Genomic DNA, 24,985 nt, shown 5'->3' on the forward strand with positions numbered 1-24,985 from the left:
TTTGATGGGAGTGCTGCATATCCGCAAGTCACGCTCCACTCGAGTAACCCACATACGCGGCCTCAACCTGATCTGTGACATCAATAGGACTTGCTGGCAGGACAGATTTGTGTCCCAGAGACTCCCCCATCTATGGAATAAACTCCCTTTCCATGTCAAGCAGAGTACCTCTTTACCCCTTTTTAAGCGCAATCTGAATGACTGGATGGGAAATACAAAATACATCCCTGGGATTCCATCCATGTCCCTGCTGGACAGGGGCATCGGGTGCTGATTTGTCTACGCATGGGCTAAACTCTTGGCTAGACTTATAAGGGCCTTAGGGCCAATAGCCTAGTAACTTCCTATGATCCTATACGAAATGAAGGTATCACTGAATATGAAAATATACCAAACAGATAATACTTCAGAAGACTAGTAATTGCGTTTCAATAAACAATAGCAGTGAAAGGTTGCAGGGGAAAGAGAGCCAAAAACTACTCCTTTATAAAGGGGGCCAAAGCTCAATGACCCCAGAAGGGCCTTCCAAAGGAGATAAATTATTTGTATCAAGTCCTACAGGCTATGTGACCATTGCAGCTACTAAATAAACTATATAATGGACAATGATAATTGCAGTCAATGTATAACCTAGCATCCAGAAAAAGATTCAAATTCATGCAATGTTATTAGCACACAGCTGTGTTTCTCTCAGCTTCCAAATGCATCCCGGACTGATCCCTTGTACTGAAGGCACAAAGAAGGGCAGCATGCAATAAGACATACTGCTGTTTTGCAGGGCCATCACTGAACAATTTACATGTCATTCCAATGGACTTCCAAAAGCACTGCAAATAGCTTTTCTCAATATTTTTTTAATATTAATCCTGCAAACATTGAAACCAAAATTAATTTAAACTGTGTCCTGGAGTCCTACATAATCAGGAAGCTGTGAATGAACATGACAGAAAAGCATACTTAGTTACTCTACCTTGTTTAGTTGAAAAGAAGTTTGGATCTCTGTAGAAGCTAAGTCTGATCCTCAGGCAGGTACATAATTGATGTAAGCAGGACACAGCTTGTAAAGCCAGATGGTGTGTGGCATCTCCACTGAATGCTAACTTCATAAGAGACAGAAGGCTCTACAACAAAATAAGCAAGTCTAATATGAAACAACATAATATTTTAAGTGCATTTTATTTTTTTCACATAAAATGTTTATTCCTTACAGATTCATAACAATGTCATATGTTCTTGAAAGTAGGATTTCTCATTCAATCATGAAGAAAATACACTGACTCAAAGGGAATTTATGATTACTCTACTTGCTCAATCTTACTTCCTAAATAAACAGTAAGTGGACCAAATGTTATCATGACGTACATCTTAACAGTGCTCTTTGTAATTTAATAATATCAAAATTAAACTAATAACTCAAAAACCTAAAACAGTAGTTTAAAATCAGGGATATCCAATGCCATTGCACAGCCCTCCACCCTCAGAAAACAGTTGCAGTTTATGCTACCCAACTTCAAATATTTTACCACTTCAAATCAAGTTCAGTTTTTAAGTTCTAAATCAGTAATACACTATCCTTTAGACTAGAAAGTGACCGCTCCTGCACTGTCCCGTACGTAGACAGCGCATGATGAATGATCAAAGTCTAATTAAGTGAAGCACAGATCATCAATGTTTTTTCCAAATTCCAAAATATCCACCCCCACATTACTTCCCAATATGGAACATCTGAGCCCCCCCCCCAAATCCTTCATTTAGATAAAGGTGTAAAGGATCTTTCCCTACACTTGCAAGTAAGTAAGGAGTTCTTCCCACAAAGTGAAACAGTTACAACCAAATGGGCACTGGCATTCAGAGCGTAGCAAGCAAAATAATGGAATCACTCTGCACAATACATTTTGCACTCCACCATATTGGATAATTCACAAACAGAGATTAAGGTCCATAAATCTGGTGCACAAATGTACCCAGTTCTTTATAAACTGTGCACAGCAGTACACTGTACTGAGGGGTGTACAGAGTGCTCCAGTGCCCAGTTCATTCTCTTTCCTACCCTGAGCAGCCCAACAGCTGCAGTACTGTGCTGTGTTGCATGACAGCACAGCACAGTAGAGCAAAGCCAACACCTTGCTAGACTATAATTTATAATGATATCACAGACATTACATATGAAGTCAGAGTTAGGCTGATTATTACAATACAATAATAAAGAGGATAAAGAGCCAGTTTTGCTGAGACAGTAGCTTATCAGCATCAACGTGTTGGGCAATAAATGTTGGATACTCTAGCAGGTCTGCTTCTCCATAAGCACTCTACTTCTCCAGTTCTGGTAGAGATTTTCCTATCATGCAGAGTTTTTTTTGTCAGTTCTAATATGTTCTTTATCACTGTATGCTTATCAAACTACTGGAAGGGAAGAGGGAACACTGCACTGTCAAGCCCATCACCAGTACAATGTACGTGGCAGATGTGTCTATATTACGTTGTCAAAAGAGCAATTCAGTGAAGTGCTACTCAATGAGCAATAACGCAGCAAATGTTCACATCCGCAAATGTGTTACACAAGGAAAGGAGTTACTTGGCCAAAATTTCCACCGTAACACACACCACAGTTTATCAAACTCACACAGGTGGGGAGCTGCGCCTCCTCCCCCACTTATATATACCTACTCCGAGATCACACTACAGTGGGGGAAAAAGGCATTTCCTCATGTCCTCACTCATGGAGGGGGTCCTAAAGCTAGCAATGACTTGAATAGGTGTCCTACCAACAGTTAATTGCACTTAAAGTATCTCCAGGGAATAATACTATTTAACCAAACTGGAGGTGTAGTTATCTTTAGTGAATATTGATACAGAGTTTTCACACTTTCAGTTTGTGATCTGAACATGTGGAAGGAGGTATAACCCAGTATGGCTGCTGTGCTCTCCACAGCCTTGAACCACGTCTTGGTGACTGTGCAAATGTCTGGTTTTCCAAGTTCAGGACTGCTTCCAGTGAGTGTGGGTTCATGTTAAGACTCCTAGCATTTAGCAGTATAACCGTGAGGATGATTTCAGATGGAGTTTTTACGTCGGGAATTTTGTCCTTCAGACACTGCCTAAAAAGGCACTATGGGGATGGCAAGAGCCTTAGGCAGTAGCCGAAATCCAAGGGGTGACAGATGAAGATCATCTCTGGCAAAGCATTGAAGTCTGTCGATCATGTCATCCCAAGCTGACAGATACTGGATCCCCTTAGAATGACACCAGAAACCTAGGCCAATTATTGAAGTCAATCATTTTCTGTCTGTAGTGAGGCATCATCCTAGGTGAAGGTAAAATGCTGCTTAAGACTAGGAACATACCTACCTGAGACACATAATGCGAGAGCTTAGTCATGTCTCTCTTCATATAGTACCAGAGTGGTATGTCTCACGTTGTTAGTGACTTGAGTACATGTGTGATATGGTGGATCCCAGCACCTGACAGACAACTGACCATGACCTTTTCCTTATCCAGCCTGGGGAGAGGGGCATCTGTGTGTCTTATAATGGAATCACCTATGACTAATATGTTTGGTTTTGTGTTTTGCCTTAAGGGCTTGACAGGTGAGACACTGGTCCGCTGGTGGACTGTGCTCTGCAGAGGAAATATTGTGTATAGCATGCTTGTGTTTGGGAGGTCTCTGGTGTTTAGGTATGTTTCTGGTGAGGACCTCCACATATGTAGGTAAGTGTGGTATGTGTTTGGGTGGAGCAGAAGGTGAGGTGTGCATGCTGATAACCCACTCACTGTCATATGTACTGACTGATGTGTGAGAGCATGGATTCAAGGTTCTTAATATAGTTGCATCTCTCACATATTGAGTTTGTGTTGACTAGGAGTAGACAGCTGTCAGTGAACATGAGGCAGTTGCAACACTGCCTCAGGATGCACATGTTGACCAAGCTGGCTGGAGAAACTGTGGGAAATTGTCCGTCCACAGTGTTTGGTAAATTTATATGGTCAAGAAAATAGGTCACACTTGGAATGGCTAGTGATTGAGAGATGTGTTGTTATCACTGAGGCTAGGCGTAGTGTTCCATCTGACAGTAGAGCAGGGCTCCGAAAAATCTGTGGAGGACCACAAACAAAGTGCTAGGGGAAAATTTAACAAAAATAAGTTTGCATTTATACCTACAGTAACCACCACTATGAGGCAAAGCACAATGGTGTGCTACAAGCAAACAAGCGCAAAAGCGGGGCTTAAATAAAATAAGAAATAAGAAGCTATGTACTCACCATAACGTTCCATCTGAGTAGGTAAATTTCATTTGTCTGCAACCTTTGGGATTCGGATCCGACCTCGGATCCGAGCCGGCAATCTTTCATAGCTTAGATCCGAGCTCCTAGCTCCTCCCCTTCACCCACAATCCCCTGCTAAACCTGACTGACCTCAGATCAAGTTTGCCCATAGCCAAAAAGGCTAATAAAGGAGTATAACTACCTTGCTTAAAGAGCAGGGTAAAACCTCTAACCAAAGAACATCCGAAGGTCAGGGGGAAGGAGAGTGGGATGGTTGCAGACAAATGAAGGTTACCTACTCAGATGGAACGTTATGGTGAGTATATAACTTTTTAATCTGAAGTAGTTAACTTCATTTGTCAGCAACCTTTGGGACAGAGTCCCCAGATACCTGAATCCTGGGTGGCCTTCATGGAAGGATGTTCCGGAGCACTAGAGAGCCAAAGGATGCTCTCAATCTAGAGATAATATCCAACTTATAATGGTTGATAAAGGTATGAGGTGAAGCCCAAGTGGCTGCTGAACAAATATCATCCAAGGGTACTCCAGACCGAAAGGCAGCAGAAGTAGACATGGACCGAGTAGAGTGGGCACGGACTCCCTGAGGTGCGGGCCTGCCAGAAGTTTCATAAGCCAAAAGGATGCATTGCGAGATCCACCTCGACAAGGTGACCTTCGATACCGGTTTACCTAGGTTAAATTTGGCAAAGGAGACGAACAACTGGTCGGATTGTCTATGACCAGCTGTTCTGTGAATGTAAAAACGTAGCTGTCTATGCACATCTAAAGAATGTAGCTTGTATTCTCCTTTGTTCTGGTATTCAGGAAAGAAGACTGGCAGGTTAATGGATTGGTTAATATTTGCCTCGGAAGCAATCTTGGGAAGGAATGAGGGATTGGTCCTGAGGTAAACCCTATCCTTGTGGAAGGTCAAGTAAGGAGGTTTGGCACATAGAGCTTGAAGTTCAGAGACCTTCCTAGCTGAAGTAATAGCGAGGAGAAATGCAGTTTTCCATGAAAAATGTTTGAGATCAGCTGAAGCTGCAGGTTCAAAAGGGGGAGTTGTTAAGGCCTGAAGTACTAAAGTCAGAACCCAGGGAGGCACTACTTCCTTAACTGGGGGCCTGAGTAGGAAGGTGCCCTTCAAAAAGGTCTTACATAACTTAGTGGTAATTAATGGGCCCAGTTCATGTCCCACGTGGTAATGAGAGATAGCCGCTAGTTGAACTTTGACTGTGGAACAGCTAGCCCCCGATGAAAAAGCCCTGAAAGGAAATCCAAAACGGTAGGTAACGGAGCTGTGAAAGGGTCCAGGTTCTGACGCTTCGCCCAAATAGCGAAACGTCTCCATTTACTATTATAGACTTTCCTAGTAGAAGGCTTGTGTGCTGCTACTAGGATAGCTTTAACTGGGGATGAGATACCGGGAGTCCTAGCTACAAGTGGAACTGGAGCAACCAAGCCGTAAGCTTGAGGTTGACCAGGTTCGGGACTGGGAGACCTAGGGGGTGGGAAATCAAATCCGGGAGGGGATCTAGAATCCAAGGCGGATTCAGCAGATGAGACCATAGGTAAGGGAACCAAGCTTGATGAGGCCAGAATAGGGCAATGAGGATCAGTTTGCTCCCCAACCGACTGGCTTTCTGTAGGAGTTTTAGCATCAGAGGTAGAGGGGGATAAGCATAAAGAAGACCGGGAGGCCAAGCATGCACCAGAGCATCTCTCGAGGATTCCCTGGTGGGGGGAATTAGACTAAAGCAGCTGTTGCATTTCGTGTTTGAAGGAGAGGCGATGAGATCGCAACAGGGTTGCCCCCATACGGCAAATATCCGCTTTGCTACCTGGGGGTTGGGAGACCACTCGTAGGGAGACCGTATGGTGCGACTGAGTTTGTCTGCCGGGATGTTGGACTGTCCCGGAATGTGCGTTGCAATAAGAAAGCGGTTGGTGGAGATTGCCCATTCCCACACTCTCATAGCTTCTCAACAGAGTGGGTAGGAACTGGTTCCCCCCTGTTTGTTGATGTACCAGACCACAGACATGTTGTCTGACTGGACTGCAATTGTTCCTGAAGGGAGGAGGCTCTGAAGTGCTTGCAACGAGAACAGCACTGCCCTCATCTCTAGAACACTGATATGCAGTGAGGTCTCTGTGTCGTTCCACGTGCCTTGGACCATCCTGTCCACATAATACCCCCCCCACCCAAGGCGAGAGGCATCCGTGGTCACCGTGGCGAGTGGAGGGGCCATGGAGAAGGGGCATCCTGCCTGAAGGTCCGGGGATTGCAACCACCATGCGAGAACCCTTCTGCAAGCCTTGCTGAGTGGAATGGGGTGACTGAGAGGGTAACGACGAAAGGACCACTGGACTTGGAGAGTCCACTGTAAAACCCTCATGTTCAGGCGAGCCATGGGGAGAAGGGTAATCGCGGCCGCCATAGAGCCCAGCGCCCTCAGGACCAATCCCGCTGGAGGAGCCGATGATACCAAAATGGCCCGCACATGAAGCCTCAGGGTGTGAAGTCACTCGGTGGTTAAGAAGGCTAGAAGGTTGTTGGTGTCTAACCTGGCCCCAATAAAATCTATCACCTGAGTCGGGCTGAGAAGGGACTTGTCCATGTTGACGGTGATCCCCAGCGGGGAGCAAGGTGGAAAAAGTAATTCCTGGCTGAGCAGAGTAGATGCCTTGTTGGGGCGGTCAGGAGCCAGTCGTCTAGGTATGGAAAGACCTGCATCCCTGGAGCCTCAGGTGGGCCGATATCACTGCTAATACCTTGGTGAACACCCTGGGGGCTGAGGTGAGACCGAAGGGAAGGACCCTGAATTGATAATGACTGTCTCCTAGCCAGAAGCGGAGAAACCTCCTGGAGCGTTTGTTCATCAAAATGTGGTAATACGCATCCTTGAGGTCTACTGAGCACATCCAGTCGCTCTCCCACAACAGGGGGAGAATGGATTGAAGTGTGACCATCCGGAACTTCTCCTTGGTTACTGACAGGTTCAAAAGGGAGAGATCGAGGATTGGCCTTAGGTCCCCCATCTTTTTTGGCACCAAAAAGAACCTGGAGTAGTAACCTGATCTGAACTGGTCTGGGGGGACGTGTTGGATGGCTCTTTTTTCTAAGAGCTGCTGAATTTCCGCAGCCGCGGCCTCCCTCTGATCGGGCGGGATGTCGGGGAGGCGTTTGGATTCGAGAGGAATGTGAGAAAAGGGAATTTGGTATCCTCTGGATATGATGCGAAGCACCCAGCGGTCTGTTGTGATGGACTCCCAAGCTGCCAGGTGCCTCAAAAAACGTCCCCCGACTGCCTCCAGAGAGGAGCAGTCAGGCAACCCCTCAGGGTCGCTGAGTGGGCTGGTCAGAGAAGGCTTCTCTGGACCCACTACTCCTCGGGTCCCCTTTGCCTCTAGGGCGGCGTCCACCCTGTCCTCCTCTGTCACGGAAAGACTGGAGATCCGGAGCGGACTAGGATTGTTGCGACTTTCGGAACCACATCTTCTTCTGGCCCTTTTGGTTCTTGGAGAAGGACCTCTGGGGTGCAGAGAAGTGGACTCTGACGGCAGACAACGTCTTCATGTCCTTTTCGCTCTGGGCCAAAGTCTCGCAAATGGTCTTGCCAAACAGGGCAGAACCATCGAAAGGAGCATTCGCAAATGACGCCTTGAAGGGTTCCGCGAAATCGCAATGCCGGAGCCAGGCCTGACGTCGCATGACGAGGCCTGTTCCGCTGGCTCTAGCGGCTCCCTCTGTGGCGTGGGACAAAAGTCACAAAGAGATGTTAGATATTGACCTGAGAGTGGCCATTCGAGTGGAGTACAACCGTTTGTCCTCCACCGACATGGACTCCGGGGGCGACACAGCGTACTCTTTGATAAGGTCCCGCTGCAGTCGAATAACATGTGCCATGTAGTTCGGAGACCTCACCGAAAAGGTCGCTGAACTAAATGTCCGCTTCCCTAAGTGGTCCATCAAACAGGACTCCATGCTCGGTGGATGGACCGAGGGACTCTCCTAAGCTAACTCCCTCTTGGTGGCTGCCGCCACCAACATGGCATCTACGAGTGGACCCTTGCTCCAATGGGACCTCTCGGAGGGGGGACTAAGGATCTTGTTGGGGCGTTTAGGGACTGGCTCCACAGTGTCCGGCTCCTTCCACGCCCTAGTGGTAATAAGGTCCACTAAAGGGTCGGGCGGAGGGGACACCCAAGAAGTAGTTGGGCCTGCTTCGAACGCCTCCAGGAACACGGATTCGTCTGAGGAAGCCTTGGGGGCAACCACCCCCCCTCTTATCCTGAGCATTACCATGATGTTTCCAAAGGAGACATCCTTGGGGGGTGACCTGGGGGAGCCTTCCCCTTCATCCAAATCCGTGTCATCAGTCAAGGACTCGGGGGAGTCCACGTGCCTCCTCTTGCACTTTCGCTTGTGAGGAATGTCCTCGGGGGGAGAGTCCCAGGACGTCTCACCAGCCATGTCCTGTTCCAAGGGAACGACCTGAGACGTCAAAGCAGGCTGTCCCTGGGGCCGGGTGACGGAAGCAGGACCCAACAGAGAGGGAGTGCGGGGTGGAGCCGTAGCAAGGACCGGGGGCCTGGATGCACTCAACAGCGTCCTCTCCACCACATCGAAAGCCGAGGGAGAGCAGCTCTCTCTGGGATCCGAGAGCAGGCCCTCACTCGGATCCAATGGACGGATCGGGAGTGGCGCCGAAGCCATCGGATCAGACGGTCCAGTGTGCTCCGACCTAGATGGAGCCAAAGACACACTGATCCCCTCGGATCCGACACTCAGCCCACGGCTCCGAGAGCCCAGATCCGACAAAAACGGATCCAACAGACTCGAAGGAAGAGTCGGCGCCAAAGTACCCGATACTGCTGGCGCCAACCCACCTCCGGTTCCAAGGCTGCATGGCTCCGAACCCGGGAAACGGGTCGGAAAAGGAGCTATCGGGGCAAAAAAAGGTGTCGAGCTCCCCCCCACCCCGGAGGGGAGGGGGAGGCAGGAGCACTCCCATCTGCAGTTGGGCCTGGAGAAACCTTCACATCATCCGGTCCATATTTGCATCGGAAAGGCTGCGAGTCGATCTCTACGAGGCCACCGAGGCTGGCCGGGAGTGCCGCCTCGATGACCTCGACGGAGATCGGGTTTCCTCCTCCTCGGGGCCCGGTGAGAAGCACGGAGACCGGATCTGAGAAGGAGGGGACCGGGAAGCCCTGGAGGGAGAAGACCGCTTAGCCGGGGAGGGGGGGGGGCGACATGGAGGCCTCGGCCCGCCGTTTGTGTTGCTTCTCACTCCTTTTTTCTTTCCTGGCCTCCCTCTCCTCCGGAGTAGTAGCGGGAGTTTGAGTCCCAACCGGGGGGAGAGAGGCAGGAGTGGCCGCCGCCGAAGCAGTGGAGGAAGCCACAGGAGCACCGGAGGCCGAAGCCGAATCCGGGGGCAAAAGTCCACCAGGATCAACTTCGACCTCTGGTCCTTCAGTGCCCTGGGGTTGAATGCCGCGCAGATAGAACACCCAGAGGACAGGTGTTCAACCCCAAGGCACCGCACACACAGAGTGTGGCCATCCGCTGGGGAGAGCTTATGGCCACACTCGGTGCATTTTGAGAAAATGGGTTTTGGGGCCTCAGACATTTGAAAAGAAAATAACACTCGTTAGGCCCCAAACACAGAACACACAGAAAACTAATGACCAGCGAAGGGGAGGGAGGGAAAACTAAACTAAAACAGTTTAAAACTAGGGTAAATTTTACACTAAAAGGAACCTGAAACTCAACACACACACACTTAAAGGGGATAAGAAAAAACTGATGAATGTTTCTTACGAAACCCTCGAGACCAGGAGCTCAAAAACCTAGCTGCTGACAAGATGCGTGGCAAACTAGATCTGAGGTCAGTCAGTGTTAGCAGGGGATTATGGGTGAAGGGGAGGAGCTAGGAGCTCGGATCTAAGCTATGAAAGATTGCGGGCTTGGATCCGAGGTCGGATCCAAATCCCAAAGGTTGCTGACAAATGAAGTTAACTACTTCAGATTAATCCTTTTAACTCAAGCTAGCCAACAAGGATGCTGTTTCTAAGCTCTAGTCCAATTGCCCCTGATTAGATGGGACCCAGAGAGCAATCTCCTCCCACATGGGTGCAGAAGGGCCTTCACCAACAAGGATGGCTTGAATTTGATGCTCAGAAGGTATAAAACAGACCCAGAAACAGCAAACCTGGAACTGGGCTATGCTACAGCTGAACTAGTACAGTATACAGTAAAATGTGGTAAAAAACATTTCAGACAATTCAGACAGTAGAATGCAAATACAAATTAAAGTGCAAAATAAGAGCAAAAACAGTTACTTATAGCTAGATGGAAGCAACGGATACCTCAGATAATTCAGTATCTTAGTGAAGGGCTGGATTTAATGCTCAAGTAATACCAAACGGTCTAGATTAACAAGTCTGAATTTGACCTATGCTATAAAATGCAGAAGTTTTAGAAATTCAAAGTGTACAAAATCATGGTCACAACAGCAAAAACAGTTTAAATAAAGCAGCAATTCACTGACAATTCCCAGCTTCCACCATGACAGTCTAGACCACAAACCATCCCAATGTAGAACAACTACATACTTGGAGCCTAAGTGCTTTAGACAGAACTAAGACACTTCAGAATAACAAGACACAATGAGCCTTCAACCAGCAATTGCCAGTTTAAAAGGGTGTAGGCGATCCTCTCCTGCCATAAGAGTTTAGACCACAAATCTTCCTAATGTAAAGTAACCGGTTTGCAACCTAAGTGCTTAAACCAAAATAAAGGCACTCAGAATAACAGGCCCAAAAAGCCTTCACCAGCAGTTTCCAGCATAGACGGATTTAGGCCACACTCTGCCACAAGACTCTACACCTCAACTCCCATAATGTAAAATAACTGGCTTGGAGCACAAGTGCTTAAACCAGAACTAAGACACTTTCAGAATAAGAGACACAATAAGCCTTCACCCAGCAATCCACAGCTCAGATGGGCAGAGGCTATCCTCTCCTCCAAAAAGACTGCAGACCACAAACCTTCTTTATATAAAATAAATGACCTGAAGCCAAAGTCCTTAAACCAAAACTAAGAGGCTTAGAATAGCAATTATAATTTAATCAGGCTATAACTATCAGTAATAAATGCAAATGCAATTGAGCACTTTTAAGAACAAGTAGCAAAAGCAAAATAAAGTAATAAAGTAGGAAATGACCCAAACAAAGTAAAAGGAGCTGAATAAAGTGTAATTCTTTTTTTTCAATAGTAGGGGAGGAAAAAGAAGATAATTCAAGGTTAAGAAATAAAGGGTGTGGGCCTTTCCAAATTATCTCACTGTGCTAAGTAAAATAAGTTGCTGCAACAGGACAGGGAGAAGTGTCCAAAATCAAATTTATAGCAGAGGAGGGCAACTCAAAAGCCACCAAGTGTTAAGAATACAACAAATGTTGGGTGAGTGGGTGGGAAAAATAAAATGCAGACAGATATCACAACAGAAGCAAGAGGATCAACACTCTAAAGTAAACAATCCAAGCAGAAAAACAGTGATAATAAATAAACGCAGCACACAGTTATTAAATATCAAAGAAAAAGTCAAAGTAAATGTAAAAAATATATTTATATCAGCTTGGTATTTCAAATGCTTTCGTAGCCACAGGCACAAGGAAGCTATGAGGAGAATTTGCACTTCTTTCATAAAACAATTTCAAACTTCTACCCTTCCAGAGAAGCAATTTCAAGCTAACTTTGAAAAATAGTAAAAGATTAAATTACTTAATTTAGGCCATGAAGATTGTATCTTACAGTTCTGATTGCAGCCATATCTCACTTTTGTTCTTGTTGTTTGGGACAGCGTCCCCAGCACCTGATTCTTGGGTGGCTCACTGGAAGAAATTCTTCAGGCCCATGGAACCAAAAGATGCCCTGTTCTGGGAGGCCACACCTACTTTGTAATGAGTGATAAAGGTAGGAGGATCAGCCCATGTAGCTGCCACACAGATCGAATCCAAGGCAGTCTGGCTTGAAAAGCAACAGAGGTAGCCAAAGCCCTTGTTGAGTGTCCTTTAATTTTATCTGGAAGTTTTTGTTTATGCAAATCATAGGCATATTTTAAAGTGAAAGCCACTTAGAGAGAGTCACCTTTGAGACTGTACATCCTTTCTTATTGTCCGCAAAGGATATGAACAATTGGTCAGATTTTCTAAAGTCCTTGGTCCTGTGTAAATAGAAACGTAACTGTCTATGAACGTCCAACTGATGAAGCCTATACTCTGCCTTGTTGCCATGATTGGGGAAGAAAACAGGAAGCTCTATGGATTGATTCAAATTGTAATCAGAACATACCTTGGGTAAGAAAGAGGGGTTGGTTCTGAGAGAAACCCGATCTTCATGGAAAAACGAGTATGGGGGACGAATAGATAAGGCCTGTAATTCTGAAACTCTTTTGGCTGAGGTAATTGCAACCAAGAAAAGAGTCTTCCAAGTCAGAAATTTGAGCTGACAAAAAGCAGATGGTTCAAAGGGGGGAAGAATGAGACCATCTAAGACTAAATTTAGATCCCAGGGGGGAGAGGTTCTCTTATTGGAAATCTTAAGGGGGTAGTTCCTTTTTGGAATGCCCTGCAGAGCCTATGGGACATGATATTGGACAGTGGTCTCACCTTTGATAACTACATCGCCACAACAGTCAGCAAATCCTTCTATGGGGCACACCTCATCACTAAGGGCTTTTCATCCAGAATAAAAAGAGGTCATTGTCCCACTGTACTCATCCCTCATTAGACCCATTATAGAATACAACACCTCGTTTGGTATGTACCTCTCTAGACATCCACAACAACTGGAAAGGCTGCAGAAATACCTCACTAAAAGAATCACAGGTCTAAAGCAGATGCCCTACGCTGACTGCCTTAAAAAACTCCAGCTATACTCTATCGCATATCGTCTACGCAGAGGCGAACTCTGCTTAACATCCAAGGCCATGTCAAACACAGAGCTGTTGGACATGCTACACTTAAAGAAATCCCAATCCCTCAGAGCCACATACTCCTGGGATCTAAACCTTGTCATCACAACAAACAAAACATGCTGGAAGGATAGGTTCCTGACCCAGAGACACCCCAGACTCTGGAAAAGACTGCACATACATGTCAAGCAGAGCACCTCTTTGGCCATCTTCAAAAGGAACCTTGGCGATTGGATGGGAGAAAGGAAATTCACCCCAGGGATCAAGTCTGTAGCCCTGCTAGACAGGGGTCCAGGGAAGTAAATAGCGTGGGAAGAAATAGCCAGGGAATTGTTATGGCTAGGCTTGTATAGGCCCTAGGGCCGGGAGCCTAGTATAAACCTATGAACCTATTTCTCCCATATCGAAATTAGAAATGGCAGCTAACTGAACTCGGACAGTAGCTGCAGCTGCTCCTCGCTCAAAGGTTTCAGCAAGAAATTCAAGAAACTTAGAAATGGTAGCAGTAAAGGGATCAACCTAATTTTTGCCTGCCCAACAAGAGAACCTCTTCCATTTACTAGCATAAAGTTTCCTAGTAGTGGGCTTACGGGAGGAATTCAAAATGTGTTGAACTGCTGGAGAAAAATCGGGAAGCCTGGCAAAGTCCAGAAGTGGAGAAACCAAGTTGTGAGCTTGAGCATTTGGATGGAAGGACAGAGAGCACCTAACTGATGCATTGACGGTGGGTCCAGGATCCAAGGCTCCCCCTGCAGATGAGGCCAAAGGAATGGGAACCATATCTGGAGAGGCCAGTAAGGAGCAATGAGGATTAGCTTGCAACCCACCGACTCTGCTTTCTGAAGAACCTTGGGGATCAGGGGAAAAGGTGGAAAGGCATAAAACAGTCCCGGGTGCCAATCGTGAACAAGTGTGTCCCTGTGTGAAGGGACTAGGGCAAAGTAGATGCTGCATTTGTTGTTGGGGGGGGGGGGACAAACAGATCGCAGCAATGCTGGCCCCATTTGCAAAAAATCAAGTCCGCGACTTCATGTTTGAGGGAACACTCATGAGGCATCAGGATAGCCTGGCTGAGCATGTCTGCTATCACGTTGGATTTCCCCGGGATGTGCTTTGGAACCAGAAAGTGTTGGGAAGACATTGCCCATTGCCAAACTCGTAGAGCCTCTAGACACAATGGGTAAGATCTGGTTCCATCCTACTTGTTGATGTACCATACTAATGACATATTGTCCGTCTGAATTGCTATAGTCCCTGTAGGTAGACAGTCCTGAAGTGCTTACAATGCCAGAAGCACCACTCTCATCCCCAGGACATTAATGTGAAAGTGGTACTCGTTCTCCTGCCAAGTCCCTTGAACAGTCTGTCCCAGATAATGCTCCCCACCCATCTGGGAATCATCAGTGGTCACTGTGGCTACAGGTTGGGGGGGGGGAGTAGAAACAGCCTGCCTATTGTTACCATAAGGGAGTGAAGCCACCACTCCAGATCCTTTTTGCAGGATTCAGTATTCAGAATCTGATGTGACATGGTTAAATCCTGGAATAACCATTGTGCAAATAGGAGCCACTGTAGAATTCTCATGTGGAAGCGAGCCATAGGGACCAGAGTGTTTGCGGCTGCCATAGAACCCAGGATCTTGAGGACAAATCTTACCTACATTCTCTTTTGTGTGAACAGCATTGCAACTTGATGACAGATCATTAATACTGTTTCTTTATGCAGCTTTGCTATCATGACCCTTGTGTCGAAATCTGCCCCTATAAAGGTAATATATTGACAAGGCAACAAGGCAGACTTTTTCATAGTTTATGGTGATCCCCAGTTGAGAACAAGAGAGAATTGTGGATTCCCTTGCCTTGATTAGTTGATGCTCTGTGGTGGCAGTAAGGAGCTAGTGGTCTAGATATGGAAACACCCAGAATCCTAGATGCTTCAGGTGAGCCATAACTACTGCCATGCATTTGGTGAACAGCCTGGGGGCTGTGGTGAGACCAAAGGGCAGAGCTCTGGAATGATGGTGACTGGCTCCCAGCCGGTAGCATAGATATCTCCTTGACCGTCTGTCCATTTTTATGTGGTAGTACGCTTCCTGGAGATTGATACAGCACATCCAATTGTCCTGTCCCAGAAAGGGAAGAATGGACTGCTGTGTTACCATCAGGAACTTTGTTTTCTTGACTGATTTGTTCAGACTGCTGAGATCCAATATTGGTCTCCAGTCCCCTGTTTTCTTTGGAACTAAACAGCACCTTGAGTAAGTTCCGGATCTGATTTGGTGTGCAGGGACTTCCTGGATGACACTTTTTCTTAGCAAACTTTGAACGTCTAGGTTTGCTTGATCCCAAAGACTGGGTGGAACATCTGGGATACAGTGTTGTCTTTTTGACAGAGGAAGTTGAGATTAGGGGATATTGTAGCCTCCTGGTATTATCGATAGTACCCATGTGTCTTCTGTGATGGTCTGCCAGGCTTTTGGGTACAAGGATAACCTCCCCCGACTGCCTCAGGAGTCGGACAGTTGGGCCTCCCTTCAGGAGCACTGGAAGGGCCTACCAGAGAAGGTATCTCTGTCACCCTGAATCTGCAGACCGCCCCAACACGAAATCGGCATCTTCCGTTATTACTGCCCCCTCTGCCCCTGGAGGAAAAATTTCCACGTGTGTCAGGCGTAGCTCCCTGAGATTCCGGAACCACATTTTCCTGCTCTTCCAGCCTTTAGAGTAAAACCTAGATGGAGCAGAAAAATGTACTCCCACGGCAGAGATAGTTTTGCCATCCTGTTCACACCTGGTAAGAGTCTCTTTTACCTGAGGCCTGAACAAAGGCGAGCCATCAAAAAGGGCGCTGGTAAAAAAAGACTTGAAGGGCTCTGCAAAATGACAAAGACGCATCCAGGAGTGTCTGCGTAAGGCTACCGCTGTGCCTACCACTGCATAAGGCTACCCCTGTGCCTGCTGCCCTGCTCACCCCATCGGCTGCATAAGAAATTAGCCGCATGGAGGAGTTGACCACTGAAGTCACAGTTGCAAGCCGAGAATCCGCCTTGTCCGAGGCTCCCGCAGCTTTAGAATCCTGTAAGGTATCTCCTAACTCTTTGAGGAGATCCCTTTGAAGCCTTGTAAAGTGGGACAAATAGTTCAGCGACCTGAGTGTAAAGGTCGCTGAAGAAAACATACGCTTCCGGTATCTGTCCATCATATGAGACTCTTTATTCGATGGATGAATGGATGAAGTTTCCGCTAATTCCTTCTTGGTGGCTGCCGCCACCACCACAGCATCAATGGGAACACCTTTGGATAAGAAGGGTCTGTCTTCAGGGGCTATTATGAATTTATTGGGCCTCCACGGAACTGGTTTCATCATGTCTGGAGAAGTCCATGCCTTTCGACTTACTACGTGTAATAGTGAGTCAAAAGGAAGAGATACCCATCAGGTGGAGGATCAAGGAACTGCATGCATCCAGGTACACTGACTCGTTTTCAGAAGGGGCAAGGGACTTCCAGTCACCCCTCTGTCTAAGGATCTCTAAGATGTCTGAAAAAGAGACATCTTCAGAGGGGGAACGTGGGGACCCTTCTGAGACATTCACATCTGTGTCTGATGTTAAGGACTCAGGGGAGTCGACATGCTTCTTCTTGCAAGTCCTCTTCCAAGGGACCTCCTCCGAGGGGTGCTCAGAGGAGGTTTCGGAAGAGGTGGGCTCGCCCAATGGGGCGTCCTGGAGCAAGGGTTCCCTACGCTTGGGTTGGAGGGAAAATTCGGAGGCAAAAACCGACATTGAAGGCAAAGGAGCCAATGGAGCTGAGAGTGGAGCTGTCTCAGCACACAGCATGCTCATCACTTCAAAGGCATCTTGGTCCCGACGCGAAAGAATCTCTGGTTCTGAAGAAGCCGGAGACTTCCTCCTAACAGAGGGTGACAGCTCCGAGGCCGATGCAGGAGCTAAGCTGACCTGCGCCAAAGCTCCAAGAGGGAGAGTGGGATCCGATGCCGCCCCCCCCCCACTCGCAGCGGACAAGGGAGCATCGGCTCCCAGATCCCTCAATAGAAAAGGATATCTAGGAGATCAAAGCGGTAGTCGGAACCGAAAGACTGCAGGTTACAGGAACCAACGGTTCCACCACTATGACTTCCATACACTCTGGCTCCGAACACAGAGGAATCGGAGGAGGAATCGAGACAGGTGTTGGTTGGGTTGTCGGCACCATTTCCGTCTGGGATGAGCCTGAAAGTATTTTAGCTCATGCCAGTATCCTAAGAAGCCTCTTCACCACCCCCTCCACATCATCATCCGAGAGGCTCCTGGATGATCAAGAGGAATGGGTTGAAGACCTACTCCCTGCCACAGATTGTAATAAAGGAGACTGTGGAACAGACCGCACCAGTTCCAAGGCAGAAGACCTGGATCACTTGTGTGACCTTACTGGCTATGAAACATAGGTGAGAGTGTCTTGTCGGAACAGACCGTCGGGTCCGACTTAACTTGTAGCTTGCCTTCTCTTTAGACAGATCCGAACTTGAAGCCGAAGAGGATGAAGGTTTGGATTTCTCCAGTTTTTTGGCTGGCTGAGTCCCCTCCATAGCAGCATCAAAGGGGCCCTTCAGTAAACCTCTTAAGATTAATTTGTTCTTTCTTTCCTGCAGGACTCGTGAACTAAATGCATGGCAAATTGAACACGAATCCTGCAGGTGAACAGGTACTAAACAGTACATGCAAATCGTGTGTCCTTCCGTAAGGGTCATCTTTTGACAGCACGAATCGCACTTTTTGAAAATTGAAGGTTCAATTCCTTGGCAGAGTCTTTCGACATAATGTCGAACAGCAGTATCTAAGCTAGACAAAGACAAACAAAAAGCACTAACAACTAGAAAAACTAGCTAATAACAGGCAAAAAATCCCCCCCCCCCCACTTTTTTTTATTTTTTTTAAACACATTCAGGAAAAAAGAGAAAAGGGAAAGGGGGGAGAGCCTCTAATTTAAACAGCAACTCCTTAAACTTGAAAGAAGGCAAGAAAAAAAGGAAGAACCCCCTAAGTTAAATGGGTTTAGAAGAGGAGAAAGGCCAGAGAGAAAGAAGGTTAGTCCACAACAAATGCAAGACAATGGGATGGGATAGGGAAGGTAGAAAAACCAAGGGACAACTATTATTACAAGTTAGATAATATAAATGAGAAATTTTCTTTCAAAAATACAACAAATAGAAAAACACTTCGCCTGAGCCAGTATTTGAAATCTCGACGCTGCAAGGTGCAAACAAGATCTGGGTGACTACCATTAGGCATGCTGGGACAGGGGCTAGCCTTGAGCCAGTAAAAGCTCTCAAGCTATAGTACACGGCCGAGTCGGAGCCGAAGATTGGCTCCGAACCCAAACAGCAACAATGAAGGCGAGATATGGACAACATAACGTCACATTGTTTTTACGTTTTTGCAGGGGGGCAAGCCCCCCTGCACCCTCCACACCCCCTGCTAATCAAATATACCAACTTTGAGATCACACTAGTAAATATACTGTTTCGCACTATATTGCAATCTCCATTCAGAATGTTCAAAGTTTCAAAACTTCGATCTTCTTGTCTCAGCCTTTTGAAGTTTTGAAACTTTGAGCTTCTGAAGGGAATCCATAGATAAATATATAGATGTACACACACACACACACACACACACACATGGGTTTACTATGTTGCATTAAATCTCATTTCACTGAATTTCATTTCACCCTGACCACTTCGCTGAAAACTCATTTCACTGAACTGCAATTAGTATATCTGGCACTGTATAGAGTATTGTACAGAAAGTAAAAGGTATATGCCCTTTTCCCCACTGGACTGCGATCCTGGAGTAAGTATATATAGTTGGGGGTGTGATGTGCACAACCCCCTAGATTAGGGGGTGTGGGGGGCATAGCTCCCCACTTAGTTTGAGTACATATTGTCATCTGGAAAGAGTTGGTCACTGGTTTTGTAACTAGGCATGTCCATTGTTGAAAAATATATTCTTTTGAAGTTTTTGGTAAAATAAAATATAAAACAAACAAGGTGGGGGATACGTCCTCCCATACCCCCCTAACTATATATAGTAGCTCCAGCATCGCACTACAGTGAAGAAAAGGGCATATACTTTTTACTTGCCTTACAGTACTCTAAACAGTGCCATATATACTACTGTAAGTTCAGTTCAGTGAAATGAGATTCAGTGAAATGAGTTTTCAGTAATTTGTGTTTTCAGCGATATGGTCGGGGTGAAATGAAATTCAGTGAAATGAGATTCAACGAAACAAAGTAGAACCATAGGTCTATGTTAAATACTTGAACATCCAAAATGTCGAACATTACATGGTCGAAACCAAATGTTCGACATTTTACTGTTCGAACAATGTCGAACATTACATGGTCGAAACCAAATGTTCGACATTTTACTGTTCGAACATCAAATCAAACAAAGTAAAAGAAGGAAAAAACACTAACAGCGTAGGCAGGGGGCAAGCCCCCCTGCACTCCCCACACACCCCCCTACTTAACTATACCAACTTCGAGACCACACTTCAGTGCAGAAAAGGGAAATTCTCCCTATCTGCACCGTATGGCGCAGCTGAAAGTCTATCTTTGAACACTCAAAATTTAGAACGTGTGGTCTCGATCATGTAACGTTCGAAATTTTTAGCATTCGAAGATTTGTAGATATATATATATATATATATATATATATATATATATGATTTTATATATATATATATATATATATATATATATATATATATATATAAATATGCACGCACACACACACACACACACACACATATATGTGCATATCTATACATGCATATACATATCTATACATACACATTCATAAAAACCACCAAATGCTAAAATGAAAAAAAAAAACACTAAAGGTGAATACTGTAACTAATCAGCAACAAACAGAATAACCAGTATCACCACCATGTCAGAGAGCATAAAATTGACATTTAGCAAAAATAAACGGATGACGAAAATTAATTCAAAGTAAAAACAAGATATGAGCTTTCGGATGAGAATCCTTCATCAGATCTAACTATTAACAAACAGTATGATTATTAAAAAAGTGTTTCAACCAATCCCTAACGATATGTAAATGAATCATAGAACTAGTTAAAGAGATACTGGTAATATTATTAGTGTTAAATAGAGAGGACTTCCTGCAAGTTAAGATCATACTCTCATTTGTCAAAGCCCATTTGTCTATTTTATGCTATCTGACATGGTGGTGATACTGGTTGCTCTGTTTGTCGCTGATTTGTTACAGTATTCAACTTTACTGATTTTTTGTTTTACTATTTGATAGTTTTATACTTCCTGCACAAAAAACCACGCATGGCTAAAGGCAGAGAAAATACTAAATTGGATTACCATCCACAGTCAAATGGGAAAACTTTACGTTTGTAATAAGGAATTTTAACACAGCTACTATGAATCCTTTGTTACATCTGAAACTTGAATCAAGTGATATGAAGACAAAATATATGGTAACTTTTATGCAATTGTATCGGACGTTAGAAAATACACTTTTTAAACTAAAAATGTTACAATGGCAATGGTTTCACATGGAAGCCTGTATTTACTTCAAGGTTATACCTAGAGGGTTACGTGTTCTTGTTATGCCCACATATGGCAGTTGGCACCTGGCACTTCTGAAAACATGGCAATTACTAACTCTTGAAACAAGTTTTAACTTTATGAAATTATTGATTGAACATTTTAAACCACTACAGAAAGAACTGATGAATCATGAAGTGCAATGGAATAGCAAGGGGGAAGTAAGGATAGCTATGAAGAGGATAAAGAATGGAAAGGCTGTTGATCCAGATGACATATCTGTGGAAGCATGGAGGTGTTTAGGTGAAATGGCAGTGGAGTTTTTAACAAGATTGTTTAATGAAATTTTGGAAAGTGGGAGGATGCCTGAGGAATGCAGAAAAAGTGTTTTGGTACCGATTTTTAAGAATAAGGGTGATGTGCAGAGCTGAAGTAACTACAGAGGGATTAAACTGAACAGTCACAGCATGAAGTTAAGGGAAAGAGTAGTGGAAGCTAGGTTAAGAAGGGACGTGATGATTAGTGATCAGCAGTATGGTTTCATGCCAGGAAAGAGCACTACAGATGCGATGTTTGCTCTGAGAGTGTTGATGGAGAAGTACAGAGAAGGTCAGAATGAGTTGCATTGTGTTTTTGTAGACTTAGAGAAAGCAAATGACAGGGTGCCTAGAGAGGAGTTGTGGTATTGTATGATGAAGTCAGGAGTGTCAGAGAAGTATGTAAGAGTGGTACAGGATATGTATAAGGGTAGTGTGACAGCTGTGAGGTCTGCGGTGGGAGTGACGGATGCATTTAAGGTGGAGGTGGAATTACATCAAGGATCAGCTCTGAGCCCTTTCTTATTTGCAATGGTGATGGACAGTTTGACAGATGAGATCAGACAGGAGTCCCCGTGGGCTATGATGGTTGCAGATGACATTGTGATCTGTAGTGAGAGTAAGGAACAGGTGGAGGAGACACTGGAGAGATGGAGATATTTCTAGAGAGAAGAGGAATGAAGGTCAGCAGGACTAAGACAGAATATATGTGTGTGTGAATGAGAGGGTGGCTAGAGAAATGGTGAGGATGCAAGGAGCAGAGGTGGTGAAGGTGGATGAGTTTAAATACATGGGATCAATAGTTCAGAGTAATAGAGAGTGTGGAAGAGAGGTGAAGAAGAGAGTACAGGCAGGATGGAGTGGGTGGAGAAGAGTGTCAGGAGTGATTTGTGACAGACGAGTACCAGTAATAGTGAAAGGGAAGGTCTACAAGAGGGTAGTGAGACCAGCTATGTTATATGGGTTGGAGACAGTGGCACTGACAAAAAGTCAGGAGTTAGAGCTGGATGTGGCAGAGTTAAAGATGTTAAGGTTTGCACTGGGTGAGACGAGGGTGGACAGAATTAGGAATAAGTACATTAGAGGGTCAGCCCAGGTTGGAAGGTTTGGAGACAAAGCCAGAGAGGCAAGATTACGTTTGTTTTGACATGTGCTGAGGAGGGATGCTGAGTATATTGGGAAAAAGATGCTAAGGATGAAGCTACCAAGTAAAAAAAAAAAGAGGAAGGCCTAAGATAAGGTTTATGGATGTGGTGAGAGAGGACATGCAGGTGGTTGGTGTGAAAGAGCAAGATGCAGAGGACAGTAAGAAATGGAAACAGATGATCCACTGTGGCGACCCCTAACAGGAACAGCCGAAAGATGATGATAAAGAGAGAAAGAACTGATTGTTTCTATTGAAGCATAACAGAGAGAGAGAGATTGAATCAAAGTTTGTTGATGAAACATTTATAGAGAAACTTGATGAACTTTATTCTAGTATATCTTATTTTGATACATGCATGGAGCATATTAAGATTAAGAAACTCGTGAGAGATTTTTCTGATTTCAACAATGGCCGTGTTTTACATGGCCTAGAAGCGAACAAAGAGCAAGCAATAAACATGAAATAGCATTTGGATCGGTAACTGTAGAAAATGTTGAGAACAAGAGAGATGAACTCAATAATAACATAAGTACATAAATAGTGATAATATGAACAATACAATTGTGCAGAGTGTTATTTCTACAAATGAGGTGTCCCAGTCTTCCAATGAAGGCTATGTTAATAACAATAATAAAAGCATCCAATATGATTTGTCTAGATTTGAATTCTCGAAGCAGAACTGTGTTTACTTAGAGGCTACACTGAAGGAAAATCAATAAATGTCCTTGTTCTTTTTCGTCACAACCCCTACCAATGAAGCTAATATATATACACACAGAAAACAATGGTCTGTGAGTCGGGGCAGAAAAAGCAGGAAGCTGTCTTTGGAAAATTAGACAATTATGACCACGGCTTGGTTATTAATTTGAGTCACCATGAATCAACTTCCATACAATATGGCCTAGTGAATAGAGACATTACTTTCATACCAGCCACTACATCTCGTTTAAGTAACATCATGATCAGTTTGAAAATGTTCAGCAGAAATGTTATGCTGAAATCTATTTATAATGATGTGTCTGACCTAATGAAACAGTGTTAAAGAAACCTAGTACTTTTGTACCACAAAAATAGTCCTTTATTAGACACCTTTTTGAGAGTGTGTCAGAATAAAATATCTAATAAATTTAATAAGGGTCACAGAAAATTTCAAAATCTAACAACACAGGAGAAGTCAGCACTACGTGATTTACAAGCAAATTCAAATACATCTTCAGCTGTCAAAGGAAGATCTGCTGTAGTTACGGATCAATCATTTTATCACCAGAAAATGTTAGATATGCTTAGTATATTGGATACTTGTACTTCTATTATCAACATGCAGATCAAACATATGGTGCAAACAGTGAGAAATGAACTATATGACTTTTCAATGGGGTGCAGAATAGATGAATCTTTATATAATTTTTTCACAGTTGAGCACCCTCACAATCCTATAATAAAAGACTTACAAAAAATTCATAAGGACATCAATAATGCACCACTATGTCCCACTGTGGTTGAGAACGGTTGGTTAACAGAACCACTTTCTACTTATATTGATAAACAACTTAAGGATGTTTTGAGATCTGCACCTATGGTCTTGAGAGACAATGAACATTTTCTCACAACTGTATATGATGCTACATTATCAACAGCAAATTTTCAAGGTTATTTATTGGTTACTTTGGAAATTATTAATCTATTTACCGTGATCCCAAATGATGTTGGCATTGATGCCATCAGGAATTACGTAAATGGTATACACTTTGAGAAAATAAGATTTAATTATTTTTTTCACTTTTAGAGATAATATTAGAGAACAATGTATTTCTTTATGATAACAACAAGTATTTGCAAAGATGGGGAGTGGCTATGGGCATCCCCTGTGTCAATATTTATGTGAACTTGGTTTTAGCTGATTGGGAGGCACAATTCATATTGAACAACAATTCTTTTATTGCATCCATCAAACCACTATAAATGCTTTGTTGATGATTTATTTATCTTATGGGAGGGCTGAGCTGGAGATTTATTAAATTTTGTTAATTACTTGGAAACAACTACCAATTTTCTAAGGTTTGCCCCTTATTATTCAGCAGAAAAAGTGAATTTCATAGACATTTCTTTGAACATGGATGCTAAAACTGGAATTTGCACTTCTTTACATCGGAAGGAATATAGGAGAAACAACATGCTACATTGCAACAGTATGCATCCTAAGCATATTTATCAAAATATCATGAAGGGAAAAATGTTGAGATGATCAAGGTTACATAACAGGGATCAAGATTTTTTACCTGCAAATGATTCAGTGGAGGAAGACTTCAAGCACAGGGGCTATAATGAAAGGGATACACAAATTTGTTCCAAAGAGGTGCAAAGACTAAGAACTACACAAGGAAGACCTTTTTATTCACCGAAATATATCACCCCATATGGATGAGACATTAGATCAAACAAATGTGAATCACTAAAACAACAAAGTGAGAATGATAATGACTCACTCCAGCAATATTCAACTTGCATGTCATGCTATTAGCATTAATTGGCAAATTGTTACTGATGAAAATGACAAACGTTTAGTTGGAGAGAAGCCATCGTTCTCCTTCAGAAGCTACAAGAACTTAAATAATTTATTATGTCATAGCTCAGCAAGAAAAAAGTAATCTATTTCTTTGTTTGTGTCATTCGGCTTTTCCCGGTTAGGGGTCACCACAGCG

At 44.4% G+C, this 24,985-nt stretch overlaps 1 protein-coding gene across 1 annotated transcript in view; it reads right to left on the reverse strand.

Moving 5' to 3' along the window:
* RTTN (rotatin) overlaps positions 1–24,985 on the reverse strand; it is a 3,641,098-nt gene that overhangs the window by 3,223,201 nt on the left and 392,912 nt on the right. The window contains exon 10 of the mRNA XM_044067142.1: positions 971–1,121. Within this exon, the coding sequence (XP_043923077.1) occupies positions 971–1,121 (151 nt within the window). The remainder of the gene's footprint in view (positions 1–970; positions 1,122–24,985) is intronic.

This window comes from Protopterus annectens, chromosome 3.part1, assembly GCF_019279795.1.
Source record: "Protopterus annectens isolate FY-2018-M chromosome 3.part1, PAN1.0, whole genome shotgun sequence".
In the NCBI taxonomy this organism is placed as follows: Eukaryota; Metazoa; Chordata; order Ceratodontiformes; family Protopteridae; genus Protopterus; species Protopterus annectens.